This window comes from Rhamphochromis longiceps, linkage group LG23 (assembly GCF_057381845.1).
Source record: "Rhamphochromis longiceps isolate RC_006_pf linkage group LG23, R_longiceps_female_GT1.1, whole genome shotgun sequence".
NCBI lineage: Eukaryota > Metazoa > Chordata > Actinopteri > Cichliformes > Cichlidae > Rhamphochromis > Rhamphochromis longiceps.
In genome coordinates, this window is record NC_140578.1 from 42,233,229 (window position 1) to 42,253,689 (window position 20,461).

Below are 20,461 nucleotides of genomic sequence, written 5' to 3' on the forward strand. Positions count from 1 at the left end.
GATCATCCCAGATACACCCCATGATGGCTGTGTCGTCTGCAAACTTCTGAATGTGGCATAATTCAGAGATAAAGAGATCTTTATCTTTAGACCATGCATGCTGCACCAAAGTAATAATGTAATACACAATCTACTATATTTAATTCTACACTATTTTTTCACAATTTAAGCCCAAAGAGTTACGCTGACAAATTTTCTTTCACTGACTACAACATCATTTCATTATCAAGTAGAAAAACTGCTGAAATTGCATTTAAAATGAGTGTGACACCCGAACTAGGTTATATTCATGAGATCATCTTTCCTGCCACAGATCATAATAAACACTATAGCAAGAAGAGAGAGAAATACTTGCCATGTAATAATAATTGATTTCCTTAATTTTATTGTTCTCTTATGATGTTACAATTGGAACTACAACGACAACCACCACTGAGTAGATCATATATTTAGTGTTACTGTTATTAAACCTTACAGTCAATTACAAGGGTTTTTTGGGGGGGAGGTTGCATATGTAATAATTTAACAAAAAAAAGTCAAAGAAATAATAAAAAATGTGTCTCTTAGCTTCAGCCTGGAATAAGATGAACCAATGTTATACTCACTATAAAGGTGAGCACAGGCACAGGGGAGCATCATCAGGTTATCAGACTAACAGTCGTTTTACAATAAGACCCTAAAAGGCTTTATAGCTTTGTTGGTTCACAGCAAGTACAGTAGGTCCTATCTCCCAGCCTCATTATCATCCCATTCTGTGTGGAGACGGCACAAACTCCATGTGGTTATGTGGGTTTCCTCCCAGTACTCCGGATTCTCCCAAAAATCCGCATTTTAGGTTAACTAGTGATTGTAAATCGTCCATAGGTGTGAATGCAAGATAGATAAAGCACTTGAACATGTATGAAAAGGTTAAATCTGGCTTTGAGGGCCATTAACCCTAGAAAAGCTTCAAATCTTTGTTACTTAGAGCATTTCTTACTCAGGACTGTGGAATACCGAAAACTGTACCCAACCCTAATGCAGTTCTTTCACATGTTCCTCCTCAGCTACCTGTATTGCCCCAGTTACAGTTTATTTCTTTTTTGAAGGCACATCCATCAGTTTTTGGAAGCTACCGCAGAATATGTGTTTTTGTGGGAATAAGACTTCAAAAAGACTCCCGTGACCTGGACTGCATGTAACACTGAGGATATTTAAGTAGTCCTGTAAAAACTGGGAAACTGTCAAATGTTCGACGGGTTTAATCCAGCATCGCACATGACTGTTTGAAGAGTATTCATCTCAGTGGGTGGCAGAGCTCTTGCTGCACTTTTAATTCTACTCTGATCTCATTCCACTTCATTACCTGCTGCTGCAGAGTGATCACCCAAAGAAATTCCACATGATTACAGGGTAAATCCCCTCATACAGTACCTCCACAATAACAGGTGGCTCTTTACAATGCTTGGAAAGCTACAACATTGCAAACCCTGCAGTTATCAACATGTTGCTCTAAACAAATACAGTGTTCCTGTCTACCTAGGAGAAAAATCAGTGCATATTACTAAGGTGTTTGTGCATTTTTCTGCTTAAAGTTCTGCAGACTGCATCACCCACTGAATATAGATTTAGTAATTCTTTTATTCCCCTGTGCTCTTTTTGTCCCAAATCTATTATGTATTTATTAAAAAGGAACTTGACAGAGCTGATGACATAAAACCGACTTTACAATTAATGGATCCAAACAACAGGAAGGAAAGAGCAGCTGTTCAGCATTAAAGGGTTAATGTTGATCTGCTAGCAGTGAAAATGCGTGTAAATGTTTATTTTATGACTTCGTACTGACTGACCTCTTCAGGTGGATTTTTTTTTTTTTTTTTTTTTTTGCAGGGCTGCGCCGACTGTTTGCATTCGACTTAGAAAGTGCTCGATCAGCGTGGGGAGATGCCAGAACGGATCTGTGCGTGTGATAAAAGTTCCAGTTCAAACATCAGCTGAGCTCAGCAGCTCTGTTACTGATTTGCAGTGTCTCCTGTTTGCTCGGCCACCGCACGTCTACGACTGTGCACAATATCACATCACAGATTTTTTTTAAAATTTATTCTTCCGTTCTGGCAGATCAACAAGCGTGATATAGTTGAACATATCCTGGAACAGGAAATTACACACTGCAGTCTTAAAGCTTCTTATCAAATGTTCCAGTTGTGTGTTGATGTCTTTTTTCCCTTTTTATCTGTATATTTATTAGGGAAACAGAAGTTGTCACATATGATAAATTATCACCCCATTTTGACCTACAGCAACGGGTAAGTATTGTAAGTAAAATTACACCCGTATAATAATTATTGTTTTGACTAGCTCTAAATATGGGATCAGTTACTTCTCAGGGATTATGCTGATTTACAATATTTAGTCAATTTTACATAAACAGATCACAAGGCAAAATATCAGGATTAAAAAAGACAGAGATGTATGGATATTCTTTTTTTTTTTTTTTTTTTACTAAATCGCACAGTTTTAAAGCTTTTTTACTACACTTATTTCCTGTCATGTGAAATGCAGTTGTTAAACCACTGGGTGGCTCTCATGCCTACATCCTTTAGTCCTCATAGAGTGATAAATTACCTCAGCTCTCATAGAACCAGAGATCTTAGATCACATTGTTTTTCCCTGCATAGTTTTGTGCTCCTCCTAAACTTTCTAACGTTTGCACACAAACCCCTAAAAGCCAGCTGCTCTGCACTGACCACTTATTAGCAGCTCTCAGCTCAGATTCACCTTTGACACCATTGACTTTGCACTTTAATAATAAATTAATTCACAGATTACAAATTCAAAGACAAACCCGCTTCTCAAAAGGTCAGAACACTGTAAAGTGTAAATAAAATAAAAATGTAATGATAAGTCACGTAACCCCATCTTTTAATTACAGTTGAAAAGAAAATAACACACTGAAATTGAGACATTGTATAATTTTAAGAGCAATATTAGCTCGTTTTGAGTTTGATGTGATCTGAATGGAGCAAATGTTGATCTAAAATCTGTATATGCTGGTTAAGGTGTCTTTCCAGATGTGCAAGCTGCCAGTTCCACAGGCACTCATGTACCTCCATACCACCAGAGACACAAACGTCTGACCTGAGCACTGATAACAAGGCAAATGGTTCCTTTAGTCTTTAGTCCAGAGTACACAGATTTCATTTTTTCCAAAAAGAATTTCAAGTGCTGATTCATCTGACCACAGAACAGTTTTCCACTTTCTTTTAGTCAATTTTAAACAAGCTTTGGTTCAGAGAAGACGGCAGTGTTTCTGGATCATGTTTGTGGCTTCTTTTTTGCATGATACAACCACAACCTGCGTTTGTGGATGCCACAGTGAACTGTGTTCAAAGACAGTGATAAGGAAGTGTTCCTGAGGCCATACCCAATCATGTTCCTGAGCTGTTGTCAATTAGCCTAATTAGTTGGTATTATAATTAGTTGTTAATTATAATACAATTACAAAACACAAGAAACAATTTAGCTTTGTTTCTTGTGTTTGTTTATTTTTTTATTTAAAAAAATGTTTTAATCGTCATCATGTACATATGCTGATGTTAATGAATGGATTTAGACACAAGCTCATTTCTCCAGAAAGTCAAAGGTCAGAAAGTCCATAAAAGGCTGAAAACACATTGTGAAAAAGAATGAAAAATACAGATTGGAGAGGGACAAACTGTCCAAACCCTAAACCTACCTGGCAACCCTAAAGGTATCGTTTAATTATTATTAAAAGATAATAATTAAACTATAAAGGATAAGTAAATCATTCACTATTATTAGTGTCTTGGTGGCTGTTTCTTGTCCTGTCTGTGTCTTTAAGTCTCTGCAGGTCCCTGATTGGATAAGCTGACGGCTGCCGATTGGTCCCCTGATCATGTGGTTGCTTTCAAAATCCCTCACCAGCAGTTGTCCCGGGGCAGCCACTGACAGCAGCAGCAGACCTGACCCTGGCTTCCAAAACCTGTGACATTTGTTTGAGATTCTCGTGACTTACCGAGCTTTGTATATAGTGTGTACATTAGTTTTCACTTGTAAATAGCACATTGTAAATAGCACTGAAACAGAAGGGGTGAGCTGCCTTATTATTTTTCCTTGTACTGTTTTTTGATAGCACCTCCTCACCTGACTTAGCTTGTTTTGTTTGTTATTTTGGCCTTTGTTCACCCCGGAGCTTCATTTTCAGTGTAGACAAATAAACCACCGTTCACTAAGAAATTGGTTTTTCTGTGTATGGTTTTGGGGCCCGGGGCGGGTCACTTCCTTTTTTAACTCTTATGTTACGTTCCTGTACCCCTAGACGGGCGTAACAGAGCCATTAATGCAAACCATTACCAGTGTTGGATTAAAGCACTGTATCAAATGTAAAGGCACTACTTTGAGCCCAGGTCAGGCAGATGTTGATGAAGTTAAATAAATCGTAAAATCAGCATCCTGCATCATATCCGCAGTACTGTGTATCAGCGAACCATAGCTGTCTGACATGGTGACAGTTTTTTGCTGTTGTTGTCTGGGCACCTGCTGGGCAGTGGATATTGTTGCTCTGCTGTATTATTTCTGCCACCTCTGGCACAAATAAACAATAGCTGGCTGCTGGCATACCACTAGCCCCTGTTGGTGAACCCTCCTGAATTACCAGCAGGCTTTTTTCAGCAGTTTTATTTCTAGGCTTTACCACGAGCCGCCAGCTGTTGGCACGCTAATTAAAAAAACTCCCGCCGGGCACCGCAAAGTGGAACTTATCCTGTTTTATTTTGTTTTGTTTTTTTGGGTTGGTTTAAAACAACAAGAAATAAAATCACAGCAGTTCATTGTTTGTCTATGCCTGTGGGTTTATTTGCTCATTTGAATAAGCGACGGGAGGAAAGCAAGAAAAGGCAAGTGAGCTTTTGATCTAGAAGTCCACGACGCGTCTAATGGAGCCTACAGATGGATTAAGAGCTCCCCACTCCGAGTGTCGTCTGTATTCGCCCTTTTCCAGCAGGTACTGGCGCCCCCTGTAGCTCGGATGCTCATAGAAGACCCAGGTGCCGTCCTGGATGTGGGCCGAGTGGATGTCGCGGTAGCGCCAGCGGTCCTGCAGGTTGGGCATGTCTTCGCTAAACTCTATCATCTGGCCACTGAAGTCTGGACGTTCGTAAATGCGGATCCTGTGCCTGGTGGATGGCTTAAAGATTTAAAAATAAGAACATGTTAATAATTGATAGGAATTCCTTTAACTTTAAGCAGCTAAGACCACATTTGTTCATCCTGTAAGGAGGAGAACATTTCTCACAGCGTTGCATTGCTCTCAAAAAAAATTACAGTGAAGAAAGTATACATAGTATTCTAGTTCTGTGGTTGCTTCCTGAGACTTACATATCTAATGAAGCGACAGGAGCGAATGGTGTCATTGAAGCCATTCCAGCTCTGATAGTTGGGGTACTCCCCTTTAGAGAGGACGTACTGGTAGCCCATATACTGGGGTCTCTCATAGATGACCCAGGCTCCACTCTCCACCCGAACAGAGTTACAGCGGCTGAAGTGGGAACTCAGCTCGGGACAGTCACTGCTGCATTCGAAGTAACGACCCTGGAAGTTCTTGTCCTCGTAAAAAAAGATCTGCAAGCAAGAGTGTGAATTAAAAGCTGTGCAAGTAAAGCAAACCCTAAAACTCTCCATATCTCTATGGACAACACCGCTGATATAACTCTTTTGACAGAGAACTTGAATTATACGTTAGAGATAGTTATAGATAAGTTTGTTGTACTAAGGCAGGGCAAATGTTGGACTTTCACTTTTTTGTGCTGCTCCCTAGTGGCTAAAAATGAAATAATTCAGCTTTAAGGTTTTTGTCAGGGTTACCATCTATTTATTTGTGCAGGAACATTCATGCACTTCAGGTTATATCAGGTTATATCTGACAAAAGCCCCGCCCGCTCGTCACACTAACAAACTAACATTTGACAAGACATCAGCTCAACGCCATTTAGCAAGAAGCAATTCACCCACAGCTTAGCGTGAGGTCATTACGGCATTATCATGTCGCACAGTTGTGGCGCTTACCTTCCCTGTGCGCTCCATAATCGCCTCGTGTTCCTCCTCACCCAATCAGATTAAAGCCACTCATACACACTGCATTGCCGGCAGTCCACTTTTAAATAAAGGCTGATGAACTGCATTGCCAGGGGAATCATTGTCATTCAAATGAGCTCTCCATTAACATCGGCACATTAGCTGATTCTGCAATTGTTTTAGCACATGGCCTTTATATGTGTTGATGCTGAATGCTGTTTAACTCTAGAAAAATAGAAATATTGTTGCTGAAAAATCACTTCTTCATTCATGTCACCTCCCATATCCTCCAAAGAACCAGCCTAATCATTTATGTCCTCTGTAATGGACATTGATTTTTGGTACTAAATACAGGACATCCTGGGCTTTCCATTGATATTCATGTGTTTGGGTGGTTTCTTTTAGCTCCAAAGTTCAGTGGGAAGATTCTTTTTTCCTCGGTTCTCAGGAGGATATAAGATAAGATAAGAAGATAAGAAGAACTTTATTTATCCCGAGGGAAATTCTTTTGTCATACATATGCTCAATGCAGCCAGAGAGACAGAGGAGCAGAGGAATAAGATATACAATATGTACAATAGAATACAAGTATACAGTAATATACAGTAGGATATAGCTGCTATTATCTTAATATTTATGGAAACATTGTTTCAGCATGTATTATTGTGTTTTGTATTTCATGTTACATTACATTACATCACATATACTCTTTTTCTATTTTTCTGTTTTTGTTTTGTTTGCCCAGTCAACTGTAACTTATCCTCTTGTTTATTATTATAGCTGTTCTTATTGTCACATGCACAGCCTTCCCACCTGAACACTATTCACTACTAGAGTTAGATATAAAATATTTATAAATATAAACCATTGACCATTACATCATCTTATAAATATTAAATAATAAAATTTTGTGTGTATTCTCCTGTTTTTCTTAATAAATATACTCATTTATATAATTAATAAAAAGCTTAGATATAAAAAAAAACCTAATATATTTCTTTTGTGTAATGCAAGTGCATGCATAACGTGCACGTGAGTTTATATACTGGTGCAAATTTTAACCTAAAGTTCTTGTAGTTATTTTACTATGATTTAAAATGACTTTCACTATTTAAACATTGCATTTGTCCAGTTTAAATCAATATTTATTATTTATATATTAAGTTTTAAAGTCTAAAAAAAGCTTTAATTTGATTTTTTTTAAATGTTGTGATTAAATGTAACACAATATGGATAATGAGTGAAAAGGATCATGGGTAATAAATGACAACCAATGTTTAATTTTCTATCATGACTTTATTTTAAGCATGTTTAGTTATTTTCCTTGTTTTTATTTTTTTCAAAGATTTGTCAGTGGCTACTGCTCTTTAACCCGGCGGATGGATCCAACGCTGGGCTGCATGCCCCCCCACTCAGCGTACCTCCTGTATTTGCCCCTCTCAAGCAGGTACTGGCACCCCCTGTAGTTTGGGTGCTCAAAGAAGATCCAGGCTCCTTCGAACACCTTGCAAGAGTGGACATTGTTGCTTTTCCAGTTCTCGGGGAAGGCAGGCAAGTTGTCTGCCATCTCCATCGACTGACCTTCAAAGTTTGGCTTTTCCCAAACTTTCAGCTTCCATGAATTCCCCACCTGGAAGGAACAAATGAAAGAATGGGAATGTCTGCATTGTTGGTTTCTGTATTATATTGTGAATTGATTATACACCATTCACACACATATATAGTCACCTACATTTCGAATAATTCGACAGGACCTGATGGAATCGTTGATACCTAGCCAATACTGGTAGTCTGGATACTCTCCTGGGCTTAGCACGTACTGGTAGCCCATGTAGTTTGGTCTTTCATAGACTACCCAGAATCCTCCCTCCACTCTGATGGAGTTGCAGCGGGGGAAGTAGGTGTGCAGGTCACTGCAATCATTGTCACACTCGTGGGACTGACCCTGGAAGTTTTTGTCCTCGTAAAAGATGATCTGAGAAAACAAGTTTTGATGAAACGTTGCACTCACTGAACTCTAGGAAGTGGCTGTTATGGTAAAACAAACACATTTTGTACTCATTCATCTCAAAATACGGTATAAGCATGAATCATATTGCCACAAACATGTGCCTGTCTTAAACATACAGTACCTTCTCCATTGTCGATATCAACAGGTTTGGTGTGATATAAAACATTAAAGCAGCCACCTCCTATATTCACTTTATACAGAACAAGGACAATAAAACTAAGCACATGGCTTGCTTTCTGTGAACTGGATTATTCAATCACTGATTCAAATATTTATCCAGGCTTATCACATTGTTCTGAAGCAGTGAATCCTGTTTCCCTAAACAATGCAAATGCACAGTGCAAAGCATCCCAAAGCCACTGGATGCAGCAGAGCGTGCTGACAAAAACAAGGGCACTGCAGGACAGTTGGTTTGATATGAAACGTTTTGAGCTGAGTCAGTGACACAGCAGGAAGGCACCAGAGACTCTGCTGGAGATATTTATACACATTTTATAACTAATCCATATTATAACAAGTAAGCAGTAATTTGATCGATCATTTACCCCTAGCGTTCCTTTCCATGGTAAATAAGCTGATTCCATGCACTGTTCATGATGCAGGGAAAAACTCCCATTTGAAACAATGCATGAGGACACAAGTGATGGTCTTCAGCACGACACTGTGGTGAAGGTTAGGTAATGTTTAGGAAACAAGCAGGATTGCATTTAAAAGGAACCAACACAAACAAAAGGTGATCTCCTGTTCCCACCCTGTTATTAATCAGAACCTTAACTCCACACTTAGTCATTTCCACACAAACAAATGTCATTTTGATAAACTTCCTTTCCTTTATTGAATCATCAAGGCAGATTTTTCTTTTAAATGTAACAAGCAGATTGCCACAGCTTATATGAACATTCATGCTCCCCAGAGGGTGAACTCCCACACGATGATCTTCACCTTTAAATCTGCCACCACAAGATCGCTGTTGTTACTGAAGAACGATCCAGATTCTTAAAATAACAATAACAATGTTTTAAGTATTGCCCTTCTAGTAATGATACAATTCATCATTTAAAGGTATCCAACATTAAATCATCAGTACTGAATTACCTTCAGCAGTGAAACTACTGGTTTCTTTGTACTTTGTCATAGTTGCTCGGTTCTCCTGCTTCTTTCCCACCTGAGAGAGATATGATTTCCTACTTAAACTAAGATCAGGATGCTCAGCCCGTTAATACAAGTGCAGAGTTTTCTTTTATAATATATGTATTTATATACATACACGTACATGACATATATATATGGCATGGCATGGAGTTGTAGTGTTGTATTTACACCAGAGGTCTAACAAAGGAGGAGTCTATTGCAGATTCCTGAACTTTGTGAAACTGCCACACAAAAAGTCTTCACATCTTTAAAATAACGTGATTTAATAGTTCTACTTGGTTTTTATTAATGTATTCATTCTTCCAAATCGAGCTTGAGGCACATTTGATGAAATCCACAAGGACAAAGTCAGTTTGCTTGAGTCATTTATAAGTCATTTATTGATTGTCATGTGCATCACTTTTTCATTATGACTGTTAATCAAAACTCTGTGATCCTGCGGAAAGAGCCGACGCCAGGTGAAGATGCCCCCCAGTCGCCGTGCTGCCGGTACTCGCCCCGCTCCAGGAGGTACTGGTGCCCACGGTAGTTGGGGAGGTCGTAGAATACCCAGGCACCATCTGTCACCACACAGGAGTAGGCCTCGCGCATCTTGTAGGTATCATAAACCGATGGGCAGTCATCAGAGCACTCCACCATCTGCCCACCAAAGTCCGGCCTCTCGTACAGCCTCAGCTTCCACGCACTACCGTAGACCTGCAAACACAAGCAAAGCACAGTGTACTCGGTGCAGATTTACACTGCCAACTTTGGAGCAGCGTTTTCATTTTATGGCTAGTGTTATGAAAAATCCTGGAAATTCCTCCCAAAGATAAAAAATACATGTGCAGGGTTTCACTCTAGGCTATCAGCTCACATGGGCTTACATTTTTATTATGTAATCTCTTCAAAAGCTGGTCTTTGGCTGCTATTGCACTGTCAATTAGACTGGTTTAAAGCACAGACTGATTAAATCAAAACAATGAGCTTAAAGAGGCTAAAATGTTCCATCAAACAGAAAGAAATTACATTTCTTACATACATTAATCTTTTTTTTCTTTAAGAAAAAGCTAAAAGTTGCTGCCAGTTGTGCTTCCTATTGTCTACTTGTTTAGTCTGCTGGCTTAACAGTGAGCACCCAGCCTGGACTGGTGCCCTTGTACAATGCTGTCCTGCAGGGACTGCACAAACACATTTCCAGAAGCAGTCTATGTGAAACCTCTGTTGGATTTTGTGGTTGAAGGAACTTGGGAAAAAAAGGGGGGAACTTACATTTTTGACGGTACGGCAGGATTTGACATTGTCGTTGAAGGCCATCCACTGCTGGTTGTCGGCGTACTCCCCTGGGCTGAGGACGTACTGGAAACCCTTGTAGTTGGGTTTCTCATAGATGACCCACACGCCGCTCTCCACTCGGATGGAGCTGCAGCGGTTGAAGTATGTGTGCAGGTCAGCGCAGTCGCTGCTGCAGTTGTAGCAGCGACCCTGGAATTTCTTCTCCTCAAAAAATGTGATCTGTGGAAAACGTACACTTTTAATAAACCCAAGAGGAGGAAGAGTCTTTAAACGCACACTGATCGCAACAGGTCTTAGCTTACCTTCCCCATTTGGATGCACTGTAGACCTCATTCTTTGCTGCAGCCCCATCAAAGTATTTAACGATAAACAAAATGTGCAGAGTGTGGCAAGTCTTTGATACCCAAATGAGGTAGATTTACATATCAGCAAAATAGCTTGGAGCTGTTTGATTTGCCTTTGTTCTGGCCTGATGATGGCTCTGTATCAAACACATGCTGGAACAGTGAAGGCAGAGGATCAGTGTTAGACTGTGAGGGACAGAAATCATTTAACACTGTTTAATAGTAACTCCCTTTAAAACAAAAAACAAAAAAGTGAAGGTATTATTGAAAATTGAGGTATTACTGCAAAAAACCTATGTGAACATGTAACTAAAATGGCATTTTTAGGCTTTTATTTTCTATTTCTGATCCTACATGAAACAAAAACCCCGCCTCATGTAGTATTTACTGGTTTAAATATATGCAGATAGACTCAAAATGTCTTTTGGACTACTGTTGCAAATATAAAATGCATACATTAAGACCTGTTCTGTGCAATTTAGAGTGTTTACATTATGTGAAACTGTAGAATATTACATCTTTCTGTCTAGTTTCATTAAACAGGATAGACCTTTTATTTAGTGATGATTTGGTTAAGTCCATTAGGAACCTTCAGACTATATATGTAACAGCTTTAAAGTAATTAAACATCAATACATGCAAGAAATTGATCAACTATACTATACTATAATGTACAATCTACTCAATAAATATTTAAGATGGACACAGGGGGGGACTCTGCACTCCACAAGTGGCCTTAGCCAATTTGGCCATGTCACCTCCAAAATACACAATATGAGCACTTGTGCCTCATATTGTTTCTACTTTCTATTTACTCCAAGTGCTTCAGTTTTAAGGCACACACTTAATGGATCACACGGGCATAAAAGAGGGTGACAACCTTTTCAAACAACTGATGTCCTTCATCTTTCTTTTCCTAAACCGTCTAAAAATAAAGAGGTGAATCCTTAAAAGTCCACCGAATGAGTCCTTTTGATTTTATCTCCTTGGATTGTTTTTTATTTTTCTTCTTCTTGGGTTCTCAGTCTTGGTATAAGCTTGGGGGGGAAGTTTTGTTCGTTCTTGTTTGGCATTCAGCATGGTTTGCTCATTACAAACCCACTACACTTTCACATCTTTTGATTGTTTCAACACGGTTCTCTGTTCATATCGTCTTTTAATTTATACACAGCACTTTGTGACTTTAATGTCTGTGAATAGTGCTATATAAATAAACTTCACTTACTTATGCTTTACAGTTTCCCTTCTTCCTAAAGTCTTTGAGTTTTAGATACAAATAGAAGTCTTATGAGCTTCTAGTTCTGAAATTTACTGATAAAATAAAACCGAACTCTCTCAGTATTCAGAATTCCTTATTATTTCTGTTTGGGATGTATTTCCTAATAGTAAATCCTCTCTCAAATACAGAACTTTGAAGCATCTGTAAATGCAGTTAATCTTCGAAACTTTCTAACATATTACTTACAACTGAATTTTGACTTATCAGTATTTACATTAGAAAAACCAGGGGTGTGTCTGGATGGGATTTCAGCTTGCTTTATTATTATTCACAGTACATTTGGAGTGTGTCATTTTGAGTTAACAGGAGTCCATAATGCGCCTGATGGAGCTGAACTTTGTGATGTTGCTCCCCATCTCTCTGAGGTTCCTGTACTCTCCTGGCCTGAGGTACAGCATCCTGCCTCTGAAGCCGGGCTGCTCGAACATCAGCCAGTGACCGTCCATCACGTTGCAGGACTGACAGTCAGACATGTGAAAACGATCCATTATGTTGTCGCAGTCGTCGCTCAGCTCGTACATCTGGCCTCCGAAGTTCTCCCTCTCGTAGATCCTCATTCGGAAGGGGCCTCGGTGCTGTGGATGAAGAAGCAGAATGACTGTGGCCTGTAAGTCTATAAAACTTATCTTTAGCTGAGAATGTAAATCTAAAACTACATCTTGGACAACATAAAGTAGCAATATTATTAAAAAAATTAAATATAAAATTAGCATAAATAGAATTTTTAAAACTATATTTTAATGTTTCCCTCCATTCATCTTCTTCCACGTTTATGAAAACTTTTGCTGCTTCATTTTATATCGCCATATCCATGGGATCTGGAGGTTTTGTTCTCTTTCATTTAGGACAGGTGATTACACCAGAGGATGGTTAAAGAAGGCTGGGAGATATGGATGACTTCTAGTGAGCGAATCCTAAATTTAAAATATTATACATGCAGAAAGATAGGACTGAACAGCTAGGCTCAATTTTTATTTCAATATATTTCACAATTAATTACAATTTTTCTCCTGCATGCAGGAGGGCAGCCTTTGTGCTCAGACAAATGTTGACCAGATGGCTGTTTCTTTTTAGCTTTTATTGTCACTGGCCTTCTACATCTACATATTTAAAAGGTCTCTGTCTTGTCCATTCTGTTGTGGCTGGGCCCCGAATGCAGCTCAATGTCATCCACCTACCGTGGGGATTATGCGACTGGATCTTATGCAGTCGCTCATGCTCATTCCCATCAGGCGCTGGTTGTCTGGGTATTCTCCTCTCCTCACCAGCATCTGATGGCCCATGAAGTTGGACTTCTCATAGACCATGAAGAGGCCACTCTCCACCCTGCAGGAGTTACACCTGCTAAGGTAGGACGTCAGCTCTGGGCAGTCACTGCTGGTTTCATAGGAGCGACCCTGGAAGTTCCGGTCTTCATAGAAAATGATCTGCAAAAGAGAAAAACAAGTGAAGTATATATAAATAAGCAACCTGTAAACAGCTATTTTGCATATTTGTTATTATGAACTTGTGAAGTTTAACTTTAAAACTTCCTACTGTTATTGGCTAAGTTTCACTTACCCTCCCCATGGTCATGGTTATCTCAGATACATCTCATCAACATCGACCCTTTTCCCTTTTTATACATTGCGCAGCTTGTGCTGAAACCTTTGAGTCATCACTCTATATTGTGGCACAGCAGCACTATAGCGTGGCAGACTGCATGTCCGATTCTGCAAATCGGTATTGTGATAGAAATTTGGGATTTATGCTCCCTTCCAGCAACTTCTACTATTGCATTCATCTCTCTTCTGTAAAAATCTATGTAGTATGAACATCAGATCTGTAGATGAGACTGAATGTTGTGGTAACAATAACAGTATTAAACAAACTCTATTGAGGTATACTGTGAAATGTGAATGCTGTGCCACGTGAACCTCATGATGAGTCAGGATTGTTTCACACAAAGGTGAGGAAGGTGGTCTCGGGCTCATACTGTATATAAAAGTGGCACGGGTTGGCATCAGTTGGAAAAAAAACCAAACCGTCACCATGGGCAGGGTAATACTTCTCATTTGCTTGTATAGTGCTAAAGAAAAATCTGACAATACTGAACAATTAAGACTTGTGGAAACATCGCAAGAGGGTTAGAAATGCAAAGCAAGTCCATCCAAATATTAAATCACTACTCTGTGGCGCTGTCAGCTTACCACCTCTTTCCTGTTTATTTTTTGCAGATCATTTTTTATGAGGAGAGGAACTTCCAGGGTCGCTCCTATGAGTGCAGCAGTGACTGCTCCGACATCCACATGCACCTGAACCGCTGCAACTCCTGCAGAGTGGACAGTGGGTGCTTTGTGGTGTACGACCACCCCAACTTCATGGGTAATCAGGTCTTCTTGAGGAGAGGAGAGTACTCTGATTTCCAGCGCATGGGAGGCATGACGATGATGGATACCATTCGCTCCTGTCGCATGATCCCCATGGTAAGACATTTTGGTGGTTGTAGATGGTCTGTACCATTTCATGTGGGGATTGCACAGACACTCCAAAGTCCAAAGAGGTAGCTGCTAGGTCAGCTGGACCTGGGACAGACTGCATTTCTCATGATTCGTGTCTTTTTCCCCCGCTCCATTAGCACAGGGGACAGTTCAGGATGAGGATCTATGAAAGAGAGAACTTTGGAGGCCAGATGCACGAGCTGATGGATGACTGCGAGTCCCTCCAGGAACAATTTTATATGTCTGACTGCCAGTCCTGCAACGTGCTGGACGGCCACTGGCTGATGTTCGAACAGCCCAATTTCAGAGGGCGCATGATATACGTGAGGCCAGGAGAGTACAGGAACCTCAGAGACATGGGAGTGAGCAACATAATGAAAATCAGCTCCATCAGACGCATCATGGAAATGTGCTGATTGTCTGTCCGTTCACAAGAAACTCTGGGAGAAAAATAAAAAAAATGAAATATTTTTGAAGTATCTCTTTCGCTTCATGTGTGGAGTCAAAGATGCAAACGTCATGCTTTATATCCTTTAAGATAAACTTCTAAGTTTATCATAACCTTACAGCCTTAATCAGGAATATTTCCCATGGCATTTGTGCACATTCAACAAAATACTAAATGCCATCACAACTTTCACACCAGCTGTGTTAGAGCAGGGGTGTCGAACTCCAGGCCTCGAGGGCCGGTGTCCTGCAGGTTTTAGATCTCACCCTGGGTCAACACACCTAAATCAAATGATTAGTTCATTACCAGGTCTCTGGAGAACTTCAGGACATGTTGAGGAGGTAATTTAGTCATTTAAATCAGCTGTGATGGATCACATCTAAAACCTGCAGGACACCGGCCCTCGAGACCTGGAGTTCAACACCCCTGAGTTAGAGGTTGGATCCCTCGATTCAGCATCATCACTTAAACAGTTTCTACTTAAATACTTATGTAGCAAAGCGCCGCTGTTGCTCTGTTGTTATCTCAGTTATAGATAATTGACATGGACACAAAGATAACATACAAAAATGACCATGATGGTCTAATGTAAACGCCATTTGTAATACAGCACATCACAGCATCACCGAGCTACTTTAATGCTCCGTATTGGCTATAATCAACATATCAATCAAAATATTATTACAGCTATGAGAAAAATAAACATTCCACAGGACTCTATACAATCATTTTAAAAATGAAGTACACCCCATGATTCAGCGGCAATAACTTGAAGTAATTAATGTATGACTTTATCAGTCTCTGGCATCATTGTGGAGGAATTGTGGCCCACTCTTCTTTTTAGTGTTGCTTTAGTTCCTTTGTTTATGCATTTGGTTACGCATCGTTCTCTCAGTGTCACACCACAACATTTTCATCAGGTTAAGGTCTGAACTTTGGGTCTTGCAACACCTGCATTCTTTTCTTTTTCAGTCATTCCTTTGTACATTTAGGGGTGTGCTTCAGATCGCTGGTCCTCGTGTACTAATATGTTAAATCCTGTGCAAAAAAGAGTTTCCATGTAAAATTACTGTCAGATTTAGGACACATATGCACTGGTGACTATGAGTTTACCTGGAGATGAAGTGAAGAGAGTGGTGACTATGATGTAGGAGGGAAGGGAGAGAAACCTAAAATATTAGTGTCCAATGGTCCAATGGTTCAGAGGTCCAATGAGTAATACAGAAATGGGAAATCTTTCCAAAGTGTTTCCATAGGAGTGATGATCATTTATGAATAAATAGAAAACATTGGGTTTGGGTTGAAATAGCAGGGATGGTGATGATTGTTTCCCTGAGACAGTCAACGTGGCTCAAGTGAAAACATACAACAATGAAAAAATGAAAAACCTTTGGATTCAAAGTTAACATGAATAAAGACAAAATAATTTACAAGAAAAATAAGAAGAAAGGAGGAGGAGGGAGAGCACGTGAGCATGTGAGCTGTCAGTTGCAGAGACAAAAAAAAAAAAAATCAGATTTGCCAACATCAGTCAGATAAAGCTAAGAAATACAAGGGTAAGAGATGCATCCAGTAATGATAGACGCTATTTTTAATAAAGATAAAATTAGATAAAGAATACCAGATATTTAAATTAAAAAGGTTCAGTCCTGATAAATCACTGATGATTTACACTCACACCTGTGCATATGCACTGTTAATACATGAAGGCTAATGAACTTTGACAGTTTTAGCTGTCAGACACATGAGCTCACCTTTGACTGAAATGCTTTCAATTCAGTGACTGCAAGTTGGCCAGTTCCTGTAGCTGCAAAACACCCAAATCTTGACTGTTGGTTTGAGATGTTTGTGCTGATATACTATGTTTGGTTTTTGTCACATGTGTGCATTATGGCTTAAACATTTCCACTTTGGGAGATGCTTAAGCCATACTTGTTCAGCGTTTGTCTAATTGAACTTTACATTTGACATGCTAACCGAAGCCTGTAGAGTCTGAGATGTAGCTGCTTGGCTTTTTGCAGTTTCTCTGAGCATTGCACGGTCTGACCTGGGGGTGAATTTGGGTCCACTCCTGGGAAACGGTGGCATTGTGTTAACACACACCTGAATGCTCCAGACCAGCGACCTATCAAAATCTCTGCTTTTGCATAAGTGCTCACACTTTCAGTGAACAGTCACCCTGGATTGAATAGGCAGTTAAAAGAGTGGATGGATTCTATTGTTTCAGTCTTGCCATAAAACTAAATGCAAAGTCTGTCCTGTTTATGGTGTGGAAAAAAAAGAAATTAAAAAATGCAGCGTCAAGTGAGTTGAGAACTGCACCATTTCGTCTTTCAAATATTATATATTTATCCGAAAATCAAAGCTTTTTTTCATCTTTAAACACTATTATTCAATGCTCTACAAATATAAATGTGTCCTATAATGAAAAAGATGTTTGCTTTGCCGCCATTAAATCTGCACAAGTTAAATCTCAGTAATTGCAGTGTTCACAGTTTGATGTGTAGTACAGTAGAGACTTCCATACTGATGAGCTGACTCAGTCATTCCGTACAATTGAGGCAGATTCTTTGGATGTCACATGATGCATAAAAGGCAGCGCGCCAGTGAGAAAAACAACAGAAATCAAATCGTGCGACCATGAGTGGAAAGGTAATGCAGGGTACAGATCCCTGCAGCAGCTGGTGTAGGACATTGAACTCTATATATACTGTGTCAAACTCAATAGTATTTTTATTCTGTAACTTCTGCCGTGCAGCACTGTCTGATATGACTTACTCTTACGATAATCTCAGACACTCTGAACACTTTCTCTGGAAATAGTCTCACACAAACACAATTTGTGTCTTTTTCTCTAGATCATCTTCTTCGAGGAGAGTAACTTCCAAGGCCGCTCTTTTGAGTGCGTCAGCGACTGCTCTGAGATTGCCTCTCACTTGAGCCAATGCAACTCCTGCAGGGTGGAGAGCGGGACATTCATAGTCTATAACCAGCCCGACTTCATGGGCCAGCAGTACCTCCTGACCAGGGGAGAATATCCCGAATGCACGAATACCTTTGGCTTCAACGACTGCATTCAGTCCTGCCGCATTGTCCCTGCGGTAAATATAATATAATCATTTGTAAAGACGAGGACAGTCAGCAATGTAAAGGATCAGTTTGTTGAATTCATGTGTAACCCATTAGATGAGAAGCTCAACTTCGTTGTCTGAAGCAGAGGATATGTGTTCTATATATGTCCAGCATATAGCTTCTATCACGCATTTTTATCTCTTTTTTTATCTCTCTTTCCAGAAACATAATTTATGTTTCTATAAAGCAATTTGCCACAAATGTGAATGTAGCCTACCACAGTCCTTAAAACCATAGAAAAAGTGCATAAAGTAACCAAACAGTCTAAACTTGAGCTAAAAAATTGATCGTTTTTGTTACACTTATTAGTCATGAATGAACATTTTGTATCAAAGCTGTTTTATGTATAGATCTTATATATCTAGCCTATAAGATCTGCTACCTGTTAGCATGCTACCTAGCAAGAGCTTAAGGACTTACATTTTTCAAAAGACAACTTTCCAGAACTACTATTAAGATTCCCACGTGACACAGCAGCACACACATTCTTCAACAAAAGTTAGCATATAGCTTATTCCCATTTCCTTTCCAGGCCTAAAGCAATTTTTCGGTACCTCTGCATTAGCATTAGCTGGGTACATTTGTTTTCAACTGCAAAACTATGATTTCATTCCTTTAAAATATATACTTTTTATAACTTTTACAGCACAAGGGACTTTTTAATATGAGGATCTATGAAAGACCAAACTTTGAAGGCCAGATGCACGAACTGACAGATGACTGCAACTCCATCCAGGATAACTATCACATGTCGAGCATGCAGTCCTGCAAGGTGATGGAGGGCTACTGGTTGATGTTTGAACAACCAAATTATGAGGGCCGGATGTTTTTTCTGAAGCCAGGAGAGTACAGGGACTTCAAAGGAGTCGGCAGTAATGACATGAAATTCAATTCCCTCAGACGCATCACAGAATCTTAACTGTCCCATGACTTTTATTTGGCTAAAAGGTTTTGCAGATGGTTTGTTGTATTAATATTAACAAATTGTCAAAGGCAAAAAGAGAAAGCTTTGTTTTATCCTGAAACTGTGATTTGTGCATTGTTTGAATGTAGTTTCAGCTGTAATGTACAATTTACTTTTATTGTGTGGTGCACATAATAAATAGACTGGACACAGATCTGGGTAAGTTGTTTTTCAACTCAGTCCTCAATCAAAATAAATAGCTGATTTACCCAATCATATATGTATATTCACAGTTCACATATTGATGGTTCTAAATCTTTAAACCCACTTAAATAAATACATTATAATTTTCTATATTTTTTTTATTTAACACAACTTTGCTAAAAACAAGGGCAAACCAGTTTTATATTTTGAATAATCAGTAACTAACACATTTTGGCAATCTTTTTTGATATTTCCGGTAGAACAATTGCTCTCATTTGCATAATATACAACTTTACATACAATACTTACATTCCCTACTTTATTAACCATCTATCATCTATTTTTCAGTTTTCACTATACTGGATAACTGTATTAGGATTACATGAATGGTTCTTCTTAATGTCCTTAAGTTTTTGTTTGATAGAAGGGAAAGTATTTTATATGGGTTGAATTCTGATAGACCCATTGTTCACTGACTAAGTTACACCAGTAATATTAGTATAGTAAAACAAACTGCCTGAACAAGCTAACCCCTGTATGAAAAAGATCAAGTGTTGCACTTCTGGCAAATGTGGGTTTTTACTGCAATAAAACTTTACAGAAATATGTTTTATAGACTTTACAACTTTGCAAGGTTCTGAGATATGAATAATTACAATGTCACAATAAGCCTCTTGCAGTTAAAATGCATGCTGTACACCATATATATATTTATAGATGACTATAATCATGATTAAGACTATAATCATGCTTTAAATTAGGCAATACTACTTTGACACGATGCTCCTAATCCACAGTATCGACACTGATTCATATGTAAATAAATTAGTAATGATTTAATTGTCATATGACAAGCAAATAAATCAAATAATCCTAACAATACAGATTGAAATGTATTGATGCATTAATAATAGCACGTTATACTTGCTGTATCTCCATTGCATTAAATAATCACAGAGTGTATTAAACATCGTATCAGAAAAAGCTGATAAGAACCAAACAAAAGCACAACAGACAAGAGGTTATTTAAAACAACTTGTTTGCTGACATAAAAAAAGCGGTTGAATTGTTGGACCTATAAAAGGCTGCTGCCACTTTGCACAAGGGTGCAGCAGTGGCAGCTGAAAGCAGTACCATGTGAAAGATGTTCACTGCAGCTT

At 39.0% G+C, this 20,461-nt stretch overlaps 6 protein-coding genes across 6 annotated transcripts; 2 read left to right on the top strand and 4 right to left on the bottom strand.

The window, feature by feature from the left end:
• Positions 1-4,912: 4,912 nt before the first annotated feature.
• LOC146642681 (gamma-crystallin M2-like) lies at positions 4,913-6,081 on the bottom strand. The gene is made up of 3 exons (XM_085398008.1): positions 6,064-6,081; positions 5,377-5,619; positions 4,913-5,185 (listed from the first exon to the last, which is right to left on the bottom strand). Exons 1-3 carry the CDS (start codon positions 6,079-6,081, stop codon positions 4,913-4,915), a joined length of 534 nt encoding a protein of 177 aa, XP_085254134.1.
• Positions 6,082-7,429: 1,348 nt separating this feature from the next.
• Positions 7,430-8,249, bottom strand: LOC146642682 (gamma-crystallin S-1-like). The gene is made up of 3 exons (XM_085398005.1): positions 8,205-8,249; positions 7,805-8,047; positions 7,430-7,702 (listed from the first exon to the last, which is right to left on the bottom strand). Exons 1-3 carry the CDS (start codon positions 8,247-8,249, stop codon positions 7,430-7,432), a joined length of 561 nt encoding a protein of 186 aa, XP_085254131.1.
• A 1,406-nt stretch (positions 8,250-9,655) lies between these two features.
• LOC146642683 (gamma-crystallin M2-like) lies at positions 9,656-10,821 on the bottom strand. The gene is made up of 3 exons (XM_085398007.1): positions 10,813-10,821; positions 10,487-10,729; positions 9,656-9,931 (listed from the first exon to the last, which is right to left on the bottom strand). Exons 1-3 carry the CDS (start codon positions 10,819-10,821, stop codon positions 9,656-9,658), a joined length of 528 nt encoding a protein of 175 aa, XP_085254133.1.
• Positions 10,822-12,432: 1,611 nt separating this feature from the next.
• LOC146642684 (gamma-crystallin M3-like) lies at positions 12,433-13,708 on the bottom strand. The gene is made up of 3 exons (XM_085399245.1): positions 13,694-13,708; positions 13,312-13,560; positions 12,433-12,708 (listed from the first exon to the last, which is right to left on the bottom strand). Exons 1-3 carry the CDS (start codon positions 13,706-13,708, stop codon positions 12,433-12,435), a joined length of 540 nt encoding a protein of 179 aa, XP_085255371.1.
• A 456-nt stretch (positions 13,709-14,164) lies between these two features.
• Positions 14,165-15,029, top strand: LOC146642685 (gamma-crystallin M3-like). The gene is made up of 3 exons (XM_085397767.1): positions 14,165-14,173; positions 14,350-14,598; positions 14,751-15,029. The coding sequence occupies exons 1-3, from the start codon at positions 14,165-14,167 to the stop codon at positions 15,027-15,029; spliced, it is 537 nt and encodes a 178-aa protein (XP_085253893.1).
• A 2,672-nt stretch (positions 15,030-17,701) lies between these two features.
• Positions 17,702-19,112, top strand: LOC146642686 (gamma-crystallin M2-like). The gene is made up of 3 exons (XM_085397768.1): positions 17,702-17,713; positions 17,920-18,162; positions 18,840-19,112. Exons 1-3 carry the CDS (start codon positions 17,702-17,704, stop codon positions 19,110-19,112), a joined length of 528 nt encoding a protein of 175 aa, XP_085253894.1.
• The last annotated feature ends 1,349 nt before the right edge of the window (positions 19,113-20,461 follow it).